This window comes from Gymnoscopelus microlampas, assembly GCF_963454915.1.
Source record: "Gymnoscopelus microlampas genome assembly, chromosome: 23".
NCBI classification, from domain to species: Eukaryota; Metazoa; Chordata; class Actinopteri; order Myctophiformes; family Myctophidae; genus Gymnoscopelus; species Gymnoscopelus microlampas.
In genome coordinates this window covers 5,343,417-5,369,314 of record NC_139960.1, presented here as the reverse complement: position 1 = coordinate 5,369,314, position 25,898 = coordinate 5,343,417, and the positions used below count along the sequence as shown (strand labels likewise).

Genomic DNA, 25,898 nt, shown 5'->3' with positions numbered 1-25,898 from the left:
CTGGGTGGAACACGCCGGTTCTCGGAGACCCCTGGTGTACGGCGGCTTTCCTATCCTACCGGGGAAGTTAATTGCATTCACCTGGCGTCCGCAGGTCCCTGATGAGGGGGCCTTAAGGCTGCCGTCTGGCTGTGTACCGTACGTGTGGAACAGACTCCACTAATCTTCCCCCGGATAATTATTTTTAAAACTTTTATTTTTTACGGTTTTGTATCTAATTATTAGATGATTCGTTTCAACTTCCTCAATTATTGGAAGAACCAAAATATAATTTAAAATAAATACCCTCAATGACATTTCCATCCTTTCCCTTGTCTGAACTTTCCCGCATGCATACGCACAGGCACACGGATAGAAACGACGGATAGAAACCATGTATGTTCAAAACCGTAATTTTTCAGGAAATGGGGGAGGGGGGGGCGGGGGCGGGGGGGGTGTTCCAAAATAGCGCTAATACATCTACATACAAGCTCACAACGCGTCACATTGTGATGCGTGGTGAAGATAGATCAGCTACAGATCAGCTACAGTACGGCCAGTACTTTGCACAACAACGTTTAGAGGCCGCTTCTAAACATTTTCTAAATCCTAACAGTTTTTTTATTAAAAAATAATTTTCACGATTTTTCAAAAATAGCGGATCTACAAGCTCGAGCTTGTAGATCTGCTATTTTTGAATAGCCAAAGAGCCTAAAGTGACACAGATGCGTTCCAGGTATCAATGGGTTACAAAATAAAAAAGTTGTTCAACCGTCTAGTGAAAACTGGCTTGAGGCACAACAGTACTCGTAGCCTGGAAACCAGAAGAAACTGCCATTGCAAAAAAAAAAAAAAAAGCCCTCGGCAGAATTAGTCGGTTGTGATTGGATTTCGCTGCCCCCGTAGTTGTGGGGCACCAATCAGGAACCAGTATGCAAATGTGGGGTGGGTTTATCACCAGAAGCTTTTTTTTTATATCCAGCCCTTTATTCCAGACTAATCTACACAGTGATATTAGTCTGGTCATGCCAGGCTATACAGCACTCTGGCCACTTTCTTCCTGCCAGCTACACCAAATCTTGTCAACACAATTAGCCAATCATAAGGCCTCATAAGGATGCTGGGGTTAAAGTGGTTAACAAGAACACAACAACAGCATAAGCATGAGTAGTGACATAACGGCCCGAGGCCGGTGCAAATTGTCACTGCGGGTGTGCATGCAGAGTGTGTGTGTGTGTGTGTGTGTGTGTGTGTGTGTGTGTGTGTGTGTGTGTGTGTGTGTGTCCACATGGAAGGACAAGATGGAGGGAGCTCTCTCTCTCACCTTGAGGTCCGACACGTCCTTGTAGCACTTCTCGGAGCGCGTGTGGTCAGACAGCTGGACGTTCCAGAAGCACGGCAGCTGGTGCACCAGGAAGGGGTTCTGTTTGATCACTGCGTTGAAGATGTCCTGCATTCACACACACACACACACACACACACACACACACACACACACACACACAGGTTGCATTACCTTACATCATCTACAGTAGTGCAGAGTTTCTCAAACATTTTTATTTCAAGGACCCCCTGTTTGATATGCATGAGGCCAAGTAGTATCCCCATTTGATACCATTTTCTATCTTTGGGAACCCAATCTACACAAAAAAAATCCTAACCGAGTGTAGACAATGTGTACACTCTCAGAGATACAGAACCGTAACTCCTCGAGGACCCCTGGGGATCCCTGGACAGCAGTTTGAGAACCGCTGGTCTAATGGCGCAACGTGCCAATGATGTGTTTGACGTGTTTTTTGGAAAAAAAACGTTCAGAACCCAAGATATGATCATTTGAAGATTTGCTGCTCCATTCACTTCTTGTTTAACTTATTACTGAAAAAGGCTGTATCTCGGCTCCTGAGCACTTTTTTTTACTATGTATTTTTTGCCCAGACATGTTATTTTCAAAGGCAGACCATTAATGTCAACAAGGTGACCTCGTTGACGTTTGTGAAACCACACAGTGCAACCCTCAGTGATTAGCACCCATCGGGGGATCGATTATACTGGAGATAAATATTCTGTGACTACTTAATTGAAAAATTGCTGGCACAGAACAGACACATATTTTTTATTTCATTGACACTGAATGAGTTGGTCAGATGGGTGGGCCGCAAACGCTTTTTGACATTTTCAAGTGGGCCCTGCATCCAGAGAAGCTTGGAGAAAAAAAGTAATATGCTTCCTCCCTCTGAAAACAACACCACCGCCAATAAAATATAGCTCATAGTTTTGACAACTATCCACCATATCCTGAGCCATTGGGCAACCCTTGTGGAGTTTCATCATCCGTGGTGACTGAGGAGTGAGGAGGACATTTTGGCCGGAAAACAATTGGACTCCAGTCCACATGACGGTGAAATATTCTCTCCGGATGGACCGAACAGATACCAGACCGCTCACTTTTTTTACAGCTATGTTGCATCGCGGCGCGTTGTAGATCTGCTACAGTATTTTCGGGGCAAAGTTTGAAAAATTGTGAAACATTTGACTACTTTTTTTCAGTGGTGGAAAGTAACTAAGTAAGTACATTTACTCAAGTACTGTACTTAATTTACTTTACTGGAGTATTTCCAATTTTCTGTACTTTTACTTCTGTACTACTACATCTCAAAGACAAATATTGTACTTTTACTCCACTACAATTATTTGAAATTGTTAGTTACTAGTTACTTTTTTTGATTTTGATTATTATTACAAAACTTTACTCACTACTCATTACTCATTTCAGCCCTATATACATTTCGGCCATTTGAAAATAGCCGATCTACAAGCTCACAATGCATTGTAGTAGTAGTTAGTAGTTAGAGTTTATTTCGGTCAACAAAATCATACACGTATATGGCTTTTCATACACCAAAAGACAAACAATCAAGAACAAAAACAATCAAAAACGAAAGCAAAATAGAAGAAGACCTGACCGAAAAGGTGTAGGCTGAAGCTAATAGCTTATAGTGCCTACCCTTCTTTAAATAGAAAATCAAAAGATAAATAAAATAAATAAATAAATAACAAATCAAATATCTGTACTCAATCATTGAAAAGAAAATATTCCTATGTTATATAAATGCAAATATATATATATATATAATTATCTATATATAATTTTTACAAGCTTTACAAAAAGAAAAAAGTAAAGAAAACAAAGAAAACAACTCCACATCACTACATTTCCTATAGAAATGTACATCCTACTATAAAATTCTAGTAACCTCTGTAGTGGTGAGTGAAGATACCCGGTTCTCCTCACTGGCTGGACCAATTGCTCTGATTTTGCACACAGCCATTGACCATTACCATCTGAACTTAACTGTGAAGCCCGTTTTTCAATTTCATCAAATCTCAGCTTCTTATCAGCGTTTATGTGTCAAACAATGTCGCCTCCCGGGTTGCCAGATCATGTGCGCATATCCCCCCACGGATGCGTCGACCGGGTATGGTCTAGTGTATATAATTATCCTATCATACTAATATATTTTGTTACCATTTTAATTTTATACATTTTCTTAAATTTGCCAATTGAGCTACATAGTTTTAAATCGTTTTCACAGCTGTTCCATATTTGAATTGCTTTTGCTGACACACATTGCCTTTTACATTTGTTCTGGCCTTTTTTGCCTCAAGCATATTTTCTCCCCTCAGCCAATACCTGGTTTCTTTAACTTCAAACATCCCCTGAATGCAGATTGGGAGCTGGTTGTTGTGCGCCTTGTAGGCTATTTGCACCGTTTTTAAGTGAACTAGATCTTCAAATTTTAGGGTATTTAAATTAATAAAAAGTGTATTAGTTGGTTCATAGTAATCAGTTCTGGTTATTATTCGTATAGCTCTCTTCTGTAATATAAATATTGGATTTGTGTTAGTTTTATATGTATTCCCCCATATTTCCACACAATACGTAATATATGGTACTATGAGGGAACAATACAATATATACAGTGTCTTTTGGTTCAGAATATGTTTGGTTTTATTTAATATTGCTATAATTTTAGACATTTTTGTTTTTACATTATCTATATGAGGTTTCCAGTTTAATTTACTATCAATTAATACACCCAAGAATTTATTTTCATATACTCTTTCTATTTCAACATCATTGATTTTGATTTTTAATTTGCAGTTTATTTTCCTTGTGCCAAATATCATAAATTTAGTTTTACTTAAATTCAGGGATAATTTATTTCTATCGAACCAGTTCTTTAGTGTTATCAACTCTTTCTCTACTGAATTCAGGAGCTGCTCCAAGCTCTTCCCAGAACAATACAGGTTAGTGTCGTCTGCAAAAATAACATATTTTAATATGGTAGACACTTTACAGATGTCATTTATGTATAAAATAAACAACTTTGGGCCAAGTACAGAGCCCTGCGGGACCCCGTATGTTACCCTTGCTAAGTCAGATTTTGTATTATTTAACTGGACATATTGATTACGATCTGAAAGGTAACTCTTCAACCATAAATGGGCTATCCCTCTAATACCATATCTCTCCATTTTATCTAATAACAAGCTATGGTCTAATGTGTCAAATGCTTTTTTAAGATCAATAAACACCCCTACAGTATATTTTCCCTCCTCTATTGCTGTTGTAATGCCTTCCACCATTTCCGTCACAGCCATCGAGGTGGACCTGTTTGCTCTAAAACCATACTGGTGGTTGCTAAGAAGATTGTTTTTTTCAATGAATTTATCTAGTCTTTCGACAAATAGTTTTTCTATTATTTTTGAGAATTGTGAAAGTAGAGATATTGGTCTGTAGTTGGAGAATTGGTGTCTATTACCACTTTTGAAAATCGGAATTACTTTTGCAGTCGTCATATTAGTTGGGAAAATACCTGTTAAAAATGATTGGTTACAGATATATGTTAACGGTTTTGCTATACTTTCTATTATATTTTTAACTAGTGACATATCTATCTCGTTTGAGTCGGTAGATTTTTTCTCCTTGAATTTTTTAACTATTTCGAGTATTTCTGTTTCCTCAACCCCTATAATAAAAATAGAGTTAGGATTCCGGGGCACAATACCTTCCAACCCATCCATATCTCTTGGTTGCACAATCTCATCTGCTAGATTTTTTCCAACATTTGCGAAATACTGATTAAATTCATTTGCTATTTCCCTTGGATTATTTATAGTTATATTATTATTATTTACGTAGTGGTTTGGGTATTCTGCTTTAGATGTGCTCTTTCTTATTATGCTATTTAATACCCTCCATGTCCCTTGTATGTTTGTTTTATGCTGATCCAATAATTTATGATAATACTCTTTCTTATTAGATCTTATAATATGTATTAGTTTATTTTTATATGTTTTATATCTAGTTTCTGTTTCCTTAGTTCTATGCTTTAAAAAGGTTTTATATAATACATTTTTCTTTTTGCATGCATTTTCTAGTCCCCTGGTGATCCATGGTTTGCTCACTTTCTTGTGTTTGTTATTCTGTTTTCTGACTGGACAGTTTTTGTCATATAGTGTAGTTACTGTGGTCAAAAAGGCATCATATGCTTTATTTGGATTTTCTTCTGCATAAACCGCCTCCCAGTTCTGTTTGCTGAGGTCCACTTTGAGGGCTGCAACGGCTGTCGGTGTTTTAAGTCTATTCATTATGCATTGCTCATCGCTGAATTGGCTCTTGCTATTGATACAGTGTTGGAGGATTGCAAAAACAGGAAGATGGTCAGTAATATCGTTTATGAGCAGTCCACTTATTATATTGGTGTCTATGTAATTTGTAAAAATATTATCTATCAAAGTAGCTGTGTCTATCGTGATCCTACTGGGCTTTATAATCAAAGGAAATAGACTATTGCTATACATTTGATTTATAAAATCTGTCATTTTTTTATTTCCTTGTGATTTTAGAAGGTCAATATTAAAATCTCCACAAGTTACTTGAATCTTGTTGTTGTTGTTACAATTTCCGAGCATTGCCACTAGTTTGTTATTAAATGTGTCCAGACAGGTACCTGGGCACCTATAAACACAACTAATTATTATATTTTTCATCTTCTCAGCCTTAATTTCAATTGTTAAACATTCTAACATATTTTCTATACTTTGTGTCTTACTTTTAACAATATTACCTTGCAGAGCTGTATTAACATAAATAGCGACTCCTCCTCCTGTTTTATTAGTCCTGTTTGATGTAAACATCTCATATCCTTCCATGTCCATCTCATATCCTTTCTTACTATTAAGCCAGGTCTCTGATATTGCAATCACACTGAATTTATTAAATTTACTAAGGTATTCTTTAATTTTGCTAAAGCTACTGTAGAGGCTTCTGCCATTAAAATGTATTATTGAAAGGGCTCCTTCCATCTTAATATTACTTGTAAATTGCTCATCGGTGTAGTACTCGCAGTTGATATTTAGATTATTGTACAGATGGCTATCAGGGTCCACATCATTTTCAATACCATATAATTTATGTTCAGTGAGGTCAAAAGTTTTGTAATTCAGATTTTCATACCTGCGATATAAACTATGCACATTTGAGTCCTGACAATACATGTCCCTTTTTACAAAATCCTCCTCCTCAATGCCATCAAATGGGAATGTATAGTCCTTATCTAAGTCTGTCATTGTAGTAAGGAATGATTAAAGTAATACATATGATTACTAATGGATAATAAGTTATATAATAATAAAGTATGGTAATGCCAGGCCTATTGCCTATACAGTAATAATTATAATGTACATGGAAGTAGTAGTAATGAAAATAATAGCAATAATGACCATAGTAGTGGCAGTAGTAACAGCAATAATGTAGTATAATAATAGTAATAATAAGGGTAATAATAATAATAATAATAATAATAATAATAATAATAGTAATACTAATAATAATAATAATATCAACAACAATATAGTAGTAATAATAAATAATAATGGTAACCAAAAATATGAAAATAATAATATTAATAATGATAATAATGATGGTAAATAGATATATAAAGTAATGCAATACACTGTTAAGGTCAAGGTGATAATGACTAATATAGCATATAATGTAGATATAAGATGCTGCAATGGTATGATGGTTCATGATGATTGTATGTAATGTATGATATAATACGGATATCAAATAATATCTGTATATATAATCATATAGATAGTTTTGTTGTCGAGAATATGTCATAATGATTGGATATGGGTCCTTGAGTTCATGTCATCTCATACCTTGAGTGTAGTTGAGTCATTATTCAAACTTGTCCAGTTCTGAGCGATCCCTGATGATCAACGTTTTGGCCTCTTCGGGAGATGATCCGTTCAGTTTAATGTAGATCTTGCAATTGGCTGTCCACGTTGCTTGGATCTTCTCCTGTTTCCTTAATGAGCGGGCTTGCCACGCGATCGATCCGTTCCTTTTCGTCAGGTGTTCGTTCAAGTAGACTTTTGTCCCCTTTAACTTTCTCCCCTGTTTGAGGATCTCGGTCTTTTTCTTCCTGCTGACAAGGCGGATTATGATGGCCGGACTGTTGTTGTCGGTTCTTTTGCCTAAGGGATGGCATGCCTCTATGTCACTCTCTTCGATCTGTATGCCTTGCTGGTCAAGGAAGGATATGACCTGCTCCTCGATGGAGGCGATGTCACCCTCCGTGGGCTCTCCACCTGCTGCAGCCCTGGCATAGGATGGTGGCTTGGTCTTTAAGCCACTCACTATCAGGTCGTTCATTCTTGAGTATTGTTCACAGTCATCCAGTCTCTTCTCCAGGTCGATGATCTTCTTGTCCTTCTCCAGGTTCATTTGTTTCAGTTGTTGTATTTCCTTCATCAGGCCAGTGAGGACTTTCAACTCCTTGTTGATGTCAGCAAGTTCCCCTGATTGAAAGTCAAGAGATTTCTTGATGTCGTCGATCTCCTTCTGCCTGGTGGCTGCCATGTTGTCCTCGCCGGCACTCTAGGCGTCCCCTACTCCGGTGCCGCGGGTCCGTCTTGATCCCGACGATCTGAGCGTCCCCTACTCTGGTCGTCTGTCGTCGGTGGGCCGGTGGCACTCCACGCACCCCCTCTTCGTTGCCAGCGGCGCAACAAGTGGTCTCCTCTCCAGTTATTTTTTCTTTTGTTTTTCCTCTCCCCGTTTGTCGGCGTTCGGCGGGTTCGCCCGCCTCGGCGCCCACTTACGCGGGTTCCCCCGCGTTTGTGTTAGCGTTGGTAGGGTCCTCCGCCTTAGCCGACACGGTGTTAGTTGGTATCAAACTTTTTGTTTGTTTGTGTCGTGCCGGATAGCTTAGCCAAGCCAGCGTGCCCCAGTGGGCTAGCTGCTGCCGCTCGCTCTCGCTACTGCCGCTCGCTCTCGCTACTGCCGCTCGCTCTCGCTGCTGCTCGCTCTCAAATTGTGAGCTTGTAGATCGGCTATTTATACAATATTTTTATACATTTGAAAACTTGTGAAATTAGACATTCTGCTTAATGAGTACTTTTACTTGTGTACTTTTACAAAATACTTTTGTACTTTTACTAAAAGTACATTTTGAATTCCGGACTTTATTACTTGTAACAGAGTATTTCTACATTGCAGTATTGATACTTTTACTTAAGTAAAACATTTGAATACTTTTTCAACCACTGCTTTTATGTAAGTAAAAACAAAAACAAAAACACACATCTTCCACCCCCTGCTTGACTGAAATATTCTCTCCGGATGGACAGAGCTGACACTACAGAGCTGTCTCATGCAGCTTTGCTCTATCTCATTTCTCATGCCTCCCCCAGACAGACAGCTGTGCCCGGAGGCATCATGTTTTGCTGGTTGTCCATCTGTCCGTCCCGTCCGTCCCAACCTTGTCAACGCCATATCTCAGGAATGAATGCCTTGGGGGGGGGGGGGGGGCTTCATGACATTTGGCACAAAAGGGTCAAGGTTACTGTTACCTCCCTTCATTGAATTCCTTCAAAGTCCTTCATTCATTATATTTGACTTACATTGTACGGTGAAACAGCTCTCAAAGTCACATAAACACATAAAGCACATAAACAAACACAAACAAAGCTGGTTCAGACAATAAAGATCACCAAACCCAGTAGTGTTTTTTTTTTTTTGTCAACTTCCTGTTGATTATACTATTTTAAGATCCGGATCCAGTCCAGGTTTTCTCCCTAATAAAAATAGTAAAATCAACAGGATGTAATCATTTTGATTAAAACAACAAACAGTACTGGGTTTGGTGATGTTCCATATTATCTAAATCAGCTTTGTTTGTGTTTGTTTATGTGCTAAAAGAGTGACTTTGAGAGCTGTTTCAGTAATGGCAGGTACACACTGCAGGACCTTAAAGTTGTCGGGGGGTCATCTGATCGTTAAGCATAACACACTGCAGGAGTTTATTTCTTGAAATCGGCTGTCATAATATCGTTGTGGTCTTCCCAACACGATTGATCCCCGACAAGGGCTGACACACTGTAGGATAGTTCACTAGGATGCTATCTCCAGAGTCAGACCCAATACATACATTTGTGTTTATTCCAATTCATTTTAATCGACGTATCCCGTGATATGCCTCTCTCCCTCTCCCCTCGGCCCTCTCTCTCTCCCCCCTCTCTCGCTCTCTCGCTCGTTAAGAGCGCAGAAGCGGTCAGTGCCATGTCTGCTTATTATAAGCGACTTTGGGATTGTATTTCTGTAAAGTTGCTTGAAAGTGTAGTTGTTTTTTTGGCCTTGTTTTCTAATGTTGTTTGAACCAGTTGTTCTCAAACATTTTCATGGCAAGGACCCCCAAATTAATAATAATAATTAATTGTCCACAGAGGTGCAGACCTCCCCCTTCTGAAAACATGTTGTGCCATAGACCCCCATTCAAGATCTGTGTGGATTTTGTAAATATTCCATCCCCCCCCAAACAAAAATGTCTTCTTTAAAAATAGCCTATCTACAACGTGAGCTTGTAGATCGTCTATTTTCAAGTATCCAATGTATTTGTATATAGGCTTAAAGTGCTCATAGTCGCTTTTGTTGGGCTTGTTTTCACAAACCTAGTTGCTTATTTCTCTCGCAAAATCTGGCAACACAGACAACGACACACACACACACACACACACACACACACACGCTCACACACAGACAGAGAGAGCTCTCGCTCTCGCTCTCTGTCTCTCTCTGTCTCTCTCTCTCTGTACAATTCCTCTAAAATAAACAGCCCACCAGGCTCGCTCACTTTCTCATTTTGTTTTATAATGTTAACTTATTACAGGACTGGACGGTAATATTGCGGTAGGGACTGTTTGTTGTGGTCAGGTCCAGCGACGCTTCCCTATAGCCACGGTGGCTGTAATGTGCTCTCATTGGCTGTAGCGTGCATCTCCTCCCAAGGTGCTCGCAGCCCCGTTCATAGTGTATGATATTGTCTGTTGTCCTGTCCCAGACAGAGATGAATATCTAACAATTTAGATATCTGAAAACGGTCGGAAAGCCGTCGCAGAGCGGAGAATCGCGGCCACATCGGGTCGCAGAGCCTTTCACACACACAGAGCATTATCTCGCCGATCAAAGGCCGATCTGCGTCAGGTCGGGAGGTTTTGTCGGCGAGCGCCAAAAAATGTCGGCGACAGCAATATCGGACCTAATGTCTTGCAATGTGTACCTGCCTTAAGTCATATTTGAATTATCAATTTCTAATCAATGGAGCAATTCTTTTTGATTTCTTGTCCACCGTTGGAGTTACATCACGGCAAGGTAACTACACAACCCAAACCTCTACCAAACTGGTCTTGCCCTTTAACCACTTTCAACCTGGAGAACCTATTTTGGGCTTGGTATTATAGGTGAAAATGTTTCCCCCCCCCAAAAAAGTAATATCCTACCAGTATCTACAAGCTCACAACATGTCGCATGGCGACGCGTTGTGAGCTCATAGTTTGGCTATTTCCGCTGTTCATCGCATGACAAAGTATATTGGGGGCTTAAGTGGGTTTTAAACAGCTGAAAGATACTGGAGGGGAGCTTTAACTACCTCCTCCTTAAAGCCGGCAGACATAAGGAGGCTCATTTATAGTTTGGATGTACTGTAACCGGCGCTCGTCAACTAGGAATACTTAACGTTGGGCTTTACGGCGCCGCGGACGCCGGGAGATCCTGTTTGACATTGAGATCATTGTGGGGATCTTGGGAGGGGGAGGCGCTAAGTGAAAGTTTGCCATCTTCTAATGGGAGACATAAAACTCGATGCCCCACATAATGGATGCTGCGATAAAGGCGGCTGACAGCCCACACTGGTGGAGAAGAGGATACAGCAGAAGGCAGATGGAACACTAAAAACGATTTCCCCTCCTTTTTTTTTCCTTTTCTTTTTTGTTCCTTTTTTTCCGCCGGCTTTTCCGAAGTGCGTACCTTGCGGGACTTTGTTTAATGGAGGTTTAATTAAAATCTCATGAACGTGTCTGACATCTACATGGGCCCTGAGTCGGGAGAGAGAGAAAGAGAGAGAAAGAGAGAGAGAGAGGGGGGGGGTGGGTCTTATTATGTTGCCGTTAGTGTGTCAGAGGCGGCAAACGGGGTTAACCACTCAAGTCCTATATACATACAATACTTTGTCATACGACAAACAACGACATTAATTCAACTTTGCCCAAAATAGGGATGCCAGGTTTAATGTGGCTAAGAAGGAGGCATACACAGTAAAAGTGTGAGAGTTAATGCTACCCTGAGAGTGTAAGAAGAATGGACCTAAATGGGTCTACCTTGCAAAGAGTAGTAGACGTATGTGTTCTGTTTGTTCATATAAGTATGAATATTTGTATAATTACACGAGGAGTAGCCAGTGGTCTCTCTATTAATTCACCAAATCTGTGGCGGGCATTACTCATTACACAGTCTCAAACTTGGTGTGTGTGTCCCATGTGACCCTGAGGTGTGCAGCACCGAATGGCAAAAAAAAACCAAATCCTTATCAAATTAAACAAAAATTGGGTGAGAAAAGAATGTACAGTAAGAGAAGTAGAAAGCGGAGGTCATCGTAACTAAATGTATGATGACCATGTATTCACCACTTGCGTTTCGTTCCCGAAATGCATGGCCCCGAGTATCCAAGTGTTTGTGTGTGTGTGTGTGTGTGTGTGTGTGTGTGTGTGTGTGTGTGTGTGTGTGTGTGTGTGTGTGTGTGTGTGTGTGTGTGTGTGTGTGTGTGTGTGTGTGTGTGTGTGTGTTACCTGATCTGCCAGTGAGGTAGACAGCATGCTCATTAGCTCTCTCTCTGCAGTCAGCCTCCACATCTGTTCCCATCTGAGCTTCCGTAGACGGTCCAGGAGAAGCAAAATCACACCTGCAAGACGACCACACACACACACACACACGTTTGTATTAGCATACTTTGAGGGCATCATAATTTTAGGACAGCATTGAAAAGAGCTGAAAATACCCGGGGGAAAAAACGCACACACACATTATAAATTCACCCAACACAGTGACCCAAATGATTTGAGATGAATGGCCTTCCCACGACCGCACTTCCTGATCAACAGAACAATAAAGCCATCACACATTTAGCACTAACAATAGTAAATGACACGATCGTCCCCTCTACTGTCACTTTACAATCATGCCATCCGGACTAAGATATAGATACATACTTTGTAATGGCAAAACGTTTGTTTTAGTACGAGTTTTGTCCATTAAACAAACAGCCTCGCTGATATGTTGGTTTGTCTATCCGGGGGACATGAATGGTCCTGATGTTATGTTTTTCTTTTTCATATACAGTACATAACAAATATGGACGACGATAAATAACGATGGAAATATGACATTTCTGTTAACCCATTAAGACCTGGACCTGTGTCATTTTTAGATTTGAGCTAAAAAGCATTATTTTACACTTTGGCTATTCAAAAATAGCAGATATACAAGCTCATAGTGCGGCACCGAGTGCCGCGCTATGAGCTTGTATTAGGGGTGTGCCGATATATCGTCCCGCGATATATCGCGATACGTTTTCGCGACGATATGTATCGTTTTGGAAAAAATAAATATCGTTTTGAAAAAAAAAAAAAAAACTTTTTTTTTTTTTTTTTTTAACACCAATCAAAATAATCAGGCATGCAAACAGCCCCGAGGTGAAAAGGGTGACAACAAGTTTGCATGTCTGAATAATGCAAAAACAGAATTATTTGTTTGCATTTCCTTTTTTTCTCCCCCATTTATTTTCATAATAAAAAAAGTGCGTATCGTATCGAAATCGTATCGAAGTTGTGAGCCAAATATCGTATCGTATCGTTTCGTGAAATTAGTGTATCGGCACACCCCTAGCTTGTATATCTGCTATTTTTGAAAAATCGTGAAAATGTGTGCAAATCTTTGAATATAAATATTTTTAAAGCAAACATTTTTAACTAAAATCTTTGCTTCTGGGGGTCCCTGGAACAAAATATTTTGATGGGGGTCCGCAGCCAAATACATATAATTTTGGGGGTCCTGGACATGAAAAAGATTGAGCACCACTGATATAGAAACATTTGTTTTTCAGAATACTGTTGAGATTTAGGAGGTCTCAATGGGTTAATGTCATCCAGCTGTTTTTACACAGATGAATGGACACTATTCCAATCATTATGAAAAAAATATTGCGATTAGCTCAAAGATAATTGCGATCAGGCAATCATGCAATCATTGTGACAGGCCTAAGCACATACACACAGGCTCTGGGAGAGAAGACAAGAAAGAAGTGATTGAAATGTAGGAAATTCGGCTAATGGGGGAGTACGACTGCTTCTCCCGGTACTCTTTGTCCCTGCCGAAAAGAAAACAAACCCTTCTTCTCCTGTACTTATGCAGTGGTGGAACAAGTGCTCAAATTCTTTACTTAAGTAAAAGTACCAGTAAGACTCCCTAATCGGGAGATAAGCGACCGTAGGTCACATGTATACAGAAGAGGGCTGTAACGGCGATTGTGCAGGCAAGAGCTGTTGGTGTGTGTGTGTGTGGTGTGGGAGAGAGAGTGTGTTTATAGGGGAAAGGAGGGATTGTTTGTGGGGGGCAAGCCCCCGAGTTACGGCATTTTATGTGAGCTGCAGTGGCAGGGGGTCCTCCACTGGGGGCGCCACCACTTTTGCATCCGTTCTGGAGCACCAGGAGTGGGTGGTCCCCGGGAATGCCCCGTGAGCAGCCCCGTTGGGGTGGTCATTTGGTAATTTGTCCACATGTGCTCATTTTTTACACTTGGGGGTCCCCGAGGCAGCTGGGGGTCCCTGGAGCTCCGGGGGTCCTTGGAGGGTGTAGTTCGGCAGGTAAGGAGTGTGTGTGCAAAATGTGTCATGGATCGGGGCAATGGGTGCGGAGATATGAGCAGGGCAAAAGTGTGACGTGTGTGACGGAGTGACGGACGGACACCTGGAGCAGCTTTCTGTAGTAAGTGCGACCTACGGTCGCAACCAATACTGCAAAATAAAAATACTCTGTTACAAGTAAAAGTCCAGAATTCAAAATATACTTGAGTAAAAGTACAAAAGTATTGGCATCAAAATGTACTTAAAGTACCAAAACTAAAAGTACTAAATATTTGAAAATAGCCTAGGTATAAAATAGGGCTAAAGTGGTTAATCTATGTTTCATAATATCATAGTTTATATCTGAAAAGTAACTAGTAACCAAAGTTTTCAAATAATTGTAGTGTAGTAAAAGTACAATATTTGCCTCTGAGATGTAGTGGAGTAGAAGTAAAAGTATTGAAAATTGGAAATACTCAAGTAAAGTACAAATATCTCAAAATTGTACTTAAGTACAGTACTTAAGTAAATGTACTTAGTTACTTTCCACCACTGTACTTATGGGCACCCGACTTCCGTCGAGTTTTCCCCCCGCCTAACAAAAGAACTCCCATTGGCTGCCGGAAATAAAAGCAATGGGCCAATTTTCAGAAGGGGAGACATAGGGTGATCCATTTTTTCAACTGGGAACAAACAAACCATCTTTCACTCCCCACCGTGCTCCCATCTGTTGGCTGGGCCGCCGTTGCAAAGCCAGCTATAACGGCAGCTGAGTAGAGCTCTCTTGTTAGATCGCCGCGCTATGTAATGCATTAGCAATAAAACCTCTTCCGACTCGTGGCCGGGGGGCATAAAATGTCGCTCCATCTCGAAAGACTGTCCCTGTGGATTCACGGGCATGGGAAGTTTATGGGCACTGGAAAACCCAGGCCTTTAACCCATTTAGACCGGGAAAGCATCTGTCATTAGCTACAAGCTAAGAGCTTGTAGATCTGCTATTTTTGAAAAAACGTGAAAATGTGTGCAAATCTTTGAATATATAAATATTTTCAAAGCGAACATTTTGACTCGAATCTTTGCTTCTGGGGATTCAACAAATGTCTTCTAAATCCTAACTAATGTTAGTAATAATAATAATATCAGTGGTTCTCAAAAATGATACGTATTTGGCCGTGGACCCCCATCTCAAAATATTTTGTTCCAGGGGACCCCCAGAAATTTAAAACAGAGTTAAAAATGTTCGCTTTAAAAAATATATATTCAAAGATTCGAACACATTTTCACGATTTTTCAAAAAATAGCAGATCTACAAAGAAATCAAAAAATTACACACAGATGCGTTCCCGGTCTTAATGGGTTAATATGGGTTTGTTTGAGGATAGGGGCTGTTGTGCCAGCCTGGGTGGCCACATTGAACTGCTTACCGTTTCCCTTTAAATCCAGCCATTGCGAAATTCAGAGGGCTAGCCTCTCGCACCTAGCCATAAAGAAAAGCACAGCGATGCTTATTTGGGGGTTATGGTCAATAATACTCTATACCCAACCGTTGGGAGGTCCAATAAGACGAGCGAGGTTAAAGATCTGCTTGGATTTGATGGTGTGGGGGAGGCAAAAGAACAACATGATCGTGGTGCAATCAAATACATTTTACGGTCAGCAGTGCTCAGGAGCTTTCTCGGAGGTTGTACTTTTACATTTCCCAAAAAGGCTTTTTCCCCCATTCAACTTTTAACAAGGCTGTGTTGGTTTACTGTGTGTCCCAGCACATGTCATCAACGCTGGCTCAAAACACCCTTTCTTCCACAGGAGAGAAATTACGTCACTCTCTGTGCTGCGAGGTTCATCTTCAAAATGAGAAGAGGGGAAATCCGAGGTAAAACAAAAATAAATAAAAAAGAGAAGGAAACTAAATCAAGCTTTCGCAAGAGGGAATACAGAAATTGAGCCACAAAAAAGCAAACAAATAATAATTTGCAAATGAGTTACGGCAGCAGTGATAAGAGCTATGTCACAATATTTCTGGACCAATCATAAAAAAAAGTTTTTTTTCTTGCCTAAACACAAACATACAGAATGAAACAATGTACCTGTATGTCACTGTCACTCAATGTGGGACCCCCAGGGAACCTTGAGTGGGTTCCAAGGGGTCCCAAGTTAAATGATTGAAAAAAGTCCTCACAAAAAGTTGTCAAAGTTGCAGGACCCATGTTCAGGTGCCGATCACTGCACACCTGTGACTGGTAGGTCGCTCAAAACAAGAGTGATTAATAACAGAAGCAAATTGGGGGATTTTAGCAATTGGGGGGGGGGGGGGGGGCTCAATCCACGATTGCACAAAAGTTATACCTCGTTGTAAAGGTGACGAATCAATTATAAAAATGATATAAAATACAATACAAATTGGTAACATTGAAGGGGAGTAATAATCTAAGTTTCCAAACTTTTTGTGAGGAGTTTAGTTATAAATGGACCCTTGTGGGGAGAGTGTACAAATAAAACCAAATGGCATTTGGTTCCATTTGTAAACGCTCATAGTTACATTAACACATATTTTTTAATACAGATTGTGGGTCCCAGAGATAAAATAAAATACAATGGAGGTTCGTGGCCTAATGCATGTCAAATCAGGGGTCCTTGAAGTTAAAAGCTTGAGCATCATTGTACGTCACACAAGTCTTTATTTAGTGTTTGTTTAGTTCCATCATCTTATCCCACTGGTTCTCAATGTCTCTCTCAGGGGCCCTTGAGTGGATTCCAGGGGGTCCACAGCTAAATGATTGATAGAAATAATTACCTTTATGGGTCTGTAACTCCGAGAGTGTACAACCTGTAAGGGTCAATTTGGCTCCATTTGTACACGCTCAGAGTTAAATTAACAAGAGTTGAATGTACCTGTATTGAAGCCCCTGCCCAGCGCGGGCCAGGGGCGATGATTCTTCCACAAGTTTCCCAGGTACCAGTCACTTTGGTTCTCCACCAGGCCCAGCACCTGCTGACCTGAACACAGCAAAGTAGAACACAATGATTACTGCCAGGTTCTGTCACACAATAGACTCTGGAACTGCCATTAATTTGTAGCAATGAGGTGGAATTCTTTTTTTTATATAAAAAAAAAGAAAAAATAGAATAGAATAAACAGTTGTGTGGGTCACTTTTGAATGACAGAACCAATTTAAAGGACCGGAGCTCTCGATTTGATTGAAGGCTTTAATAAGGAACAAACATACAAAGACTAACATTACGACACACCACATCTTCTTAAGATGATAATAAGGTGCAAGCAAGCAGACAAACACCACACCAACCTATGAATGATCCTTTGACTGCGAGAGACAGCTAGAGCAAGAAATGACATCATCCCAAAAAAAGTCACTCCATCCACTCCCATGTTATGAGATCGGATTTCTTGTCCCAGACTGCGTTTTTGGTTGAAAACGAGACATATTCAACTGCCGATAACAACAGAATGGACGATCGGTGGATGAATTAATTAATACCTGGCTGGCAGAGAATGTGTTAAGAAGATAATAAGGTGGAAGCAAACATACAAAGGCTAACGTTTCTACGTTTCTAAACGTTAGCCTTTGTATGTCTGTTTGCAACTTATTAAAGCCTTGAAGCAACTCCGAGTGTTCCAGTTCTTTCGTCATTCAGAAGTGGCCCACAGAACTGTTCTTAATAATGTGTCCTTTCTGAGAGCACCGACCTCTGTTTGGAGAGTGGTTGAAGTGCTAGAGACCCCGTCAATGAGAATAGCATTGAGTGCGTCTTGCTCACAGTCTGAAGAAGACACGGTGCGTCGAAACGTCTGCCTTTGTCTGTTTGTTTCCACCTTATTGAAGCCTTGAACCAAATCCGAGTGTTCCAGTTCTTTCGTCATTCAGAAGTGGCCCACAGAACTGTTCTTAATAATGTGTCCTTTCTGAGAGCACCGACCTCTGTTTGGAGAGTGGTTGAAGACCCCGTCAATGAGAATATAAATTATACTGCCCACACATATGAAACTGTTGCTGTGTGAGCAAAAAAACTAAAAACATTTAGGACACTACCCCCGGTGTCATGCACCAGATCAACATTAGCATCTTTCTTTCAGCGCAATGCATGATGGTACATAGGGTTTGCGAGAGTGACCTTCAGTCGTACCCTACTTTTCACTATGCAGCCATACGATGAGTCCACGATATAGGATCGAATAAATACCACTATACATTCTGACACCACTACAAAATTACGTAATCATTATATAGTGCACTATATAGTCAGTCGGGAGTGATTTCGGACACAGCCTGTGTGTGTGTGTGTGTGTGTGTGTGTGTGTGTGTGTATGCATTTATCTTGGTAATAACCTCAAAGTTAAGGACTGGTACATTAAATGGTAACTGCAACTTTCTTAGAGAGCTCGCTTTTCAAAATGTTGGCAACCTGTAAATAGCGAAAGGTCCCGAGCAGACCGCAAGACCCGTTTCTGCTGTGTAGACAGAGGCAGGGGCGTACGAGGGCTCAGCAGCAGCTATTTCTGGGTCAACTAGTTTAACACAGCACCGGGAGGAACATAATCTCTTCACGAGGTGAAATTGTATGCGCGATTCAACCGCAAGCCGCAAGCCCAGTGCGTTTTAACTGCCGCCCCTCGGTAACCGGACTGTCACTCCACTCTCGTTGGTGGAGCTGAGAGAAACGGTGCAAATTAAATCTAATAAGCCCTCGGTGTGGACTTAAGTAGATGGAGTGAATTTTACAGTTCTGAGCTGTTAGACACCAAGGTACAAAGCAGAGCGGCAACAGAGCTAAGGAGGGGCGTGTGTGCGCGTGAGTCACCACTGCTGGGCGTGGGGAGTTTCTGGGGGCGAGAGATTACGGGAGGCGGAGAAAAAGGTCATGAAGAGATGGCCATTAGGAGGAGGAGATGGGAGCTGCGACAGAGAGAAGGGGTGTGATGGTGACAGCATTAATGAAGGCTCTAAGGAAGATTAATGACAGCTTATTGGAGCCGGCAGTGGAGAACAAGTGGCCCTTTAGACACCTTGGAAAACAAAACCCACCGCTTCGTTCTCCAGATGATAACTATGTGGGACAATCTAAATCAGGTCGCCCAAACACACCCAGGTTCCGCTTAATGGGAGATGCTTTAAAGGTGGTGTTACTTGACTTGTGTTAATTAAACCTAATTAAATCTAAGTGGCAGTAAGAACAACATAAGTGGCAGGAAGAACAAAGTTAGAATTAGAGGCCCTTCTCTTGGCAAAGGCCTATTTATTTGTAAGCTCCCCACAGCCTAAACTTTTGTTTTGACACGCATAATGAGAGAAAATAGGATAGCGACTGAACTGAGGTACGATTACTGACTGTGAAGCCTATGGAGTGTCTTCAAATCCCTGTCAATGCCTGCGTTTTTTAAAGCTGGACAGCCATGACAGGTGAGGAAGAAAGATAAAAGAAAAATCAATACACTTGTCGAGACTGAAAAACCCTGTTGTTTAGACAAACACCGTAATCAGGATATCCCGTTTCAAAGAAACAGGATAATAACCACACAAACACACACATGCTTCCTCAAAACCGCTCCAAACCTTCAAATGGAAGCACCCAGCCCAGCCGCCTACTGTGGCTTTTTTTTATATGCTTCACAAAGTCTTAGCTCACATTGCAATGTTTAGAAGCTATTGATCTGGAGATCGCTGGCTGGCTATCTGGCTTGTCAGCCACCTACCGGATTAAAGCCAATAGCTTGCTATTTATAGATTAGAAGTCTGGACAGAATGCATTAGATTCATTGCAGTGTGATGCGCGCGGCACACTGCGATGTCTTCAGACAGTGGACCCCAGGCGATCCATACTCTTATCAGCCGACGTACAAGCAGCTACGGGGGGAAACTTATCGGATCTTAATTAAATTAGCCGTGGAGAGATAGATGGAAATCTCTCCATCAATCTAGAGATTTTTTACTGCACATCCACTGCAGCCGATTCTGGTACCTGACGAGTCCCAAGGTCACGCCGTAAGAATCCTCAGTGTTAATTTCAACTCTGAGAGCCGTGCAAATGGAACTAAACGGTCAATTTGGTTCCATTTGTACACTCTCAAGACTCTCAAGACCGCAATGCATAACTTTTATGACCCTCCCTGCACGAGGGACCACATTTTTACCGCTCATACAAGAGGCCGTCCCCCGCTTAGCCAGGGGATATATTGTGTGTATGAGCTTCAGACAGGGCTGTAGGTGTCCGACCCGACACCGGGGTCTAAACGTCTCAAAGGGAGAGTAGAGAGACCACCTCTGACAACTGCACATAGGTATATTGTATTAACATACTCTAAAATACAGATGTACTTGTTATATTGTATTAAGATACTCTACCATACAGATTGGTTAAAATAAGGTTTTATTCATTAAAGTGATTTATGGATTGAAGTTGTGCATCGGCGCACAGTGTGGTTATGTTGCTAACAAGGTAACGCCTTTTGGTCATTTGATAAATCGAAAAAGGAATCGATAGAACAATCACTAAGAAAATAATTGATAATTACAGTCTTAATGCTAACAGGACACATGCTATTTGCTTCTTGTGAATTTCCATCCAAACTTATTTTTCTTCTTTTTTTTTTTGATTACCAGTGATGCAAAGCCCAACATCTATTTTGTAATTTATGAGCCTGTCATGGTGCACAGGCGTGTCAACTTTTACCTATTTAGCAGCCTCCACTGTCGACAGCCTGCGAAACTGTGAAAATTAATTATTTTCGGCCCGCTTAATCCTTTAAGACCAGGAACGCATCTGTGTCATTTTAAGATTTCTTTGGCTATTCAAAAATAGCAGATATACAAGCTCATAGCTATGAGCTTGTACTGTAGGGGAAAAAAATGTGAAAATCTTTGAATATATATATATTTTTTTTAACTAAAATCTTTGCTTCTGGGGGGTCCCTGGAACAAAATATTTTGAGATGGGGGTCCACGGCCAAATACATATAATTTCGGGGGTCCTTGACATGAAAAGGTTTGAGTTTTATAGCAATTTTTTTTCAAAAAACTGTTATATATATATTATATAACTATATAATGAGCTTGTAGATCTGCTATTTTTGAATAGCCCAAAGACATCTTAAAATGACACAGATGCGTTCCCGGTCTTAAAGGGCTAACAGGCGCACGTCGCTCGCCGTCTCTCTAGCTGTGCTAGACCCAGACGGACGGGGCCCGTGTGTGTGTGCATCTCCCATGATGACGTGTCCTTGGGACAGCAAAAGTGATCAGCTAAAAAGCATTACTGTCACCAAATGTTTGATCTGCTGAGTAAGAGAAGGAGGGATCCTCAATGCACTTTGGAAGCGCTAATACACTTAAGTGTCCATAATTCAAGGGTAGACGCCGAGGGAGTTAGCGCTGCCAAGTGTCATCTCCTATTATTCTGCGCAATGGCGGAGCGTGCAGGGGACCGGGGAGGGAGGAGGGTAATGATGTCAGCTCTGGGGCGCGCCTTCGCGTTGACCCATTTATGTCATGCCAGAGGTCTGCTTTTTTCTTTTTTTTTTGCATAGCAACCATACACAGGTCTGGATTCCTGTTACCCAGGTTTGACATACTGAAAATCTACGCTTTCGAGGTCTCTTTCAGTGGAGAACAGAGTACACAGTGTACATATTATATTATGTAGTATATTTAGTGTATGTACTCGTTGCTGTCAGGTAGAAATAGTGTATGTCCAAAACTGTTACTTTACAGCAACACAAAAAAATGTTGTTCCAATGATTCAAATGTGGTTATTTACAGGGGTGCACATAACTGGTGCGCAGGTGCGCATGCGCACCCAAAATAAATAATGCGCGGCACATCAGACGACGCGAGGCGCTTTTGCGTACCAACAGCTTGGAAAGGAATTTCCAAGCTTTTAATTTTTAGCAAAACTAAAAAATAAAAGCCTGGAGATCGAGGCTAGGAATTTACTTCCTGAAGCCACACTCACACAATCACGCTAAAGCACGCGTCGGCCCCATGTACAGCCACTAGGCGCAGGGGGAGGGGACGCATGCTGCACGTGATTGTGTGAGTGTTGCCTCGCAGCGAGTGTTGCGACTTCACACCGACTCGCAGCTCGCTGCACGCAGCGGCTGTTAGAGGCACTCGTCACCGATGATGAACGCACCGTAATGGTGCAAAATATGCCGTGAACGTCCCAATCTGGCGGATAAAAGAAGCACAGCACAGGGCACCAACCTTGGGGGGTTCACCAAACGGCGTGAGAAAAGAAAACGGTGGAAAACGGCGGAATTTGGAAGCAGAACGTCCTCTTTTGTCGCGCAGCACCCCCCCCCCCCCCCCACGTGCTGAATCCCACCCCCCCCGTTGACAAAACGGGACAGGACCATTTATTTGGTGCGCACCAAGTCACATCTCCAGGTGCTCTTCTGAGTAATAGACCTAAAAGGTTATGTGCACCCCTGGTTATTTAGTCACAAGCTCTTGCCAATAATTTGAATTGGTTAAATATTAATAATATTGTATCAAAAACAGCACTATACTTTTGTGCGACACTGTTGTACAACAAAGTAGGGCATTCATTTACGGAAAAAACAACAACGTAAAAAGTTGAAATACGGACACGATTTGTGCCCACCATTGACAGTATACGTGTATATATACACTAATAGCATGAGGTAGACCAAACCCATCATACGTCCACATCACAGAGAGGAGCAGAGCCAGCCAAAGGGAGTCAAATAGATGAAGGGTCAGATAAGGCCTTCCCAAACTCTCCTCTATTTATCACACTGTACTGTACTGTCTGCGTACCCTATCTCCTTCCCTTTTACTTGTCACCTGTATTAACTCTCTTTAAAATGCCTGACCTCCATTCTTGGTGAGTCCTCAAGACGTTCATATGATTAATCAGCCCTCTCGGTCCGGGCAGAGAGAAGGGATAGAAAGAGAAGAGAAATAAAGAGAGAGAGAGAGAGAGGAGATAAACAGAGAAAGAGAGAGCATGTCTGCTCTCCCGCTACCGACGACTCTGGGTCACAATTCTTCCGTCGGCGTGCTCCATTTCGTTCGCGCCTCCCGGGCTGGAATTGGCTCAAACAAACACGAACAAAGACGCGAGCGCAGCACTATCTACCGGGTGCCGCGATTGATGTTCTGCACACCGGCACAATACAAATCTCCACGTGTCGTTTACTGGCAGGCGGGGGGGTGCTCCTCCCCACCCCAACCAACCTCCCCTGTTCCCCCCCCCCCATCCCATCACCACCCCTCTCTCTCCCAGTGGTGGAAAGTAACGAAGTGCCTTTACTTGAGTATTTTCTTGCTGTCGGGTGGAAACCTCTTATTTTCTTCGTAAATTAACGCCCTATTGATCATACTACAGCGTCACGCAAACGCAGCAGATCTGCAAGCTAGAAACGCAGCGCGTACTTTATCTATTTTCACATTTGAATCATCAAGGTAACAGTTTTGGACATGTCCATGTGATTTGTAGTTTTGGTTGCTTATGACTTTCACTCCACTAACATTTCAAAGACTAATATTTTACTTTTGATCTACAAGCTCACAACGCGTCACATTGCGAACTTGTCGCAGGCTTGTAGATTGGCTATTTTCACCATTATAGATTTCTTTTTAATATTTGAAATGTTTAAAATGTCAATACAGCAATGGATTGATATAAATATAGAACTTTTGAACACTTGTGTTTTTAAAAGTATTGTATTGTATTTTAGAGTATCTATACTTTGACTGTACTGGAGTTGAGTACTTCTTGCTCCCTCCTTCCCAAACACGGAACGTTCTGTGGAGCGGTTTCCTTGCTCAGCTAAAGCAGCAACGCTGACAGATGATTCTGTAGAGGCTTTGAAACGTGATACTCCATCCGATGTCTTTCCATTTAGCTTTTTGCCACCAAGGGAAGGACTACTCTCTACTACTCTGGGGGTGAAAAGAGAGCCAACAAACCATCCGTCTCGTTGGCGATCACTCCGCCTCAAGGCCGGAGGACACTGGATGAGCCGGAATAGCATCTACGTCTACGCGACCGTGTTCCAGTCCACTGGCTCTCTGGAAAGAGACTTCATCAGACCCGGTGATGGGCAATTATTGCCTCTGTCAATCAAAACAATATTACACAGAGACCTGCATTCGGCGCGATAACTCGCTCTCGCCCCGGTGCCTCCGCCGCTTCGTTCTCCTATCTCTATCTCTGTGTCACGGACGACCTGTGTCTCTCTCTCTCTTCTCAAAATTGTGCACGTTTATTTTTCATTTTTTTCACAGGGTGAATGGTACATAATGCAAGGGCGAGATGAAAGCAGAAGCTTTATGAATGCTGGGAAAAATCGTTTCTATTGACATGGCGGTTACTGAGGACGGTCAGAGTATCACCGGCCCCAAAGGTTGATCTATAAGGCTTCCCTTTGAACCTCCATGCACCATTAAAGCCCCATAGATCACACTTTACTTCTAGCAGGGCGCCAATGGCGAACAGGGGAACCTGGATGAAGCCAGACTGATTTTGGGTACTAGACCACCGATTACCATTGTTTTGACTGATATTTTGCCAATATAATGAGCAAAAACATTTCGAATCAATTTGAAACATCAATTTGGGTTAAGTTCCTATTTGAGCACATGCAACTTATAAGCCAAAAATAAACAAATAATATTGACACCAAAATATACATAATAATGGCAAATATATCGGCCAGACCAAATATTGGACTAGATCTAGGTCTGATGATGAAGGGAAACAATAGCATGCTGTCTTCCAATTCTCAATGTTTTGTATGGTCACACCCATGAACTAAGACTCTCCCTGATGTCAGAGATAAGTAATTTGATGGCCAGCGCATGAAACCAGGCGATACAGCACTGGAGCGTGTAGCAAAGGCCTCGGGTATGGCTTCCCCCGCTGCAGCGCTCTAATCAATGACTTGCATAACGAACAAAGGCCCGACATCCGTCTTGTTTGGGAGGGTCATAGTCATGTATAGGCCGCTGCACTCAGGCCAGATAGTGCATAGTCACTATTGTACCGTCTAATCAAAAGACACAGGAGTTAAACTCACGCGCTAGTGCGATCCCATTTTTTCACATTAAACACGTGCAGTTCCCTGACACCACATTAGATCCCTGCGGGTCACGGGAGGGTAATGGCGTGTTTGCTCACTGCACAGCGTGGGTCTGCCAGCCCCAAAATGCTGAAAGAAAAGGCCCCCGGAAGCAGGGAGCAGCCATCAGCGGTGAAGATGGATGGAGCTGCTTCGTCAAGGCCTGTGGTTGAATAATGAACTAATCTAATCGGCACATCTGAATTTCCAAGGTGGTTTTCTTGACCACGCACCCCCGCCCTCCCCCCTCTTTTCTCGTCTGCCACCGCCCATCTCTCCCTCTCCTTCCTAACATCGCCATAGTAACGGTAGGGGCCTTATCAGCGAGCACATCACCTCCGCCTCATTAACAGTCCTGTTGAAGAAGTGTCAGGGACGGATGTATTCACCCAACCTTCGCCTGTCCGTTGCACTCTCTCCTGTACAATCGAATCGTAGAGTTCTGCATGCTGGGTGATCGCCAGGCAGTGGGTGTCTGTCATACAACCCCCCCAAATCTGTTGGGGGGTTCTCTAGCACAGTGTCTCTCTAAAGCAGTGTTTCTCAAATATCTATTCTTTTGTTATGTCAAGGA

General features: G+C 41.8%; 1 protein-coding gene across 3 annotated transcripts in view; it reads right to left on the bottom strand.

Moving 5' to 3' along the window:
• large1 (LARGE xylosyl- and glucuronyltransferase 1) overlaps positions 1-25,898 on the bottom strand; it is a 142,563-nt gene that overhangs the window by 33,637 nt on the left and 83,028 nt on the right. For all 3 annotated transcript variants that reach the window (XR_014600201.1, XR_014600202.1, XM_084049800.1), the window contains exons 7-9: positions 17,119-17,223; positions 12,175-12,287; positions 1,304-1,429 (exon numbers count right to left, since the gene is read on the bottom strand). Coding sequence is in view for 1 of the 3 variants with exons in the window: in XM_084049800.1 (XP_083905926.1) it covers positions 1,304-1,429; positions 12,175-12,287; positions 17,119-17,223 (344 nt within the window). In the remaining 2 variants the exon portion in view is untranslated. The remainder of the gene's footprint in view (positions 1-1,303; positions 1,430-12,174; positions 12,288-17,118; positions 17,224-25,898) is intronic.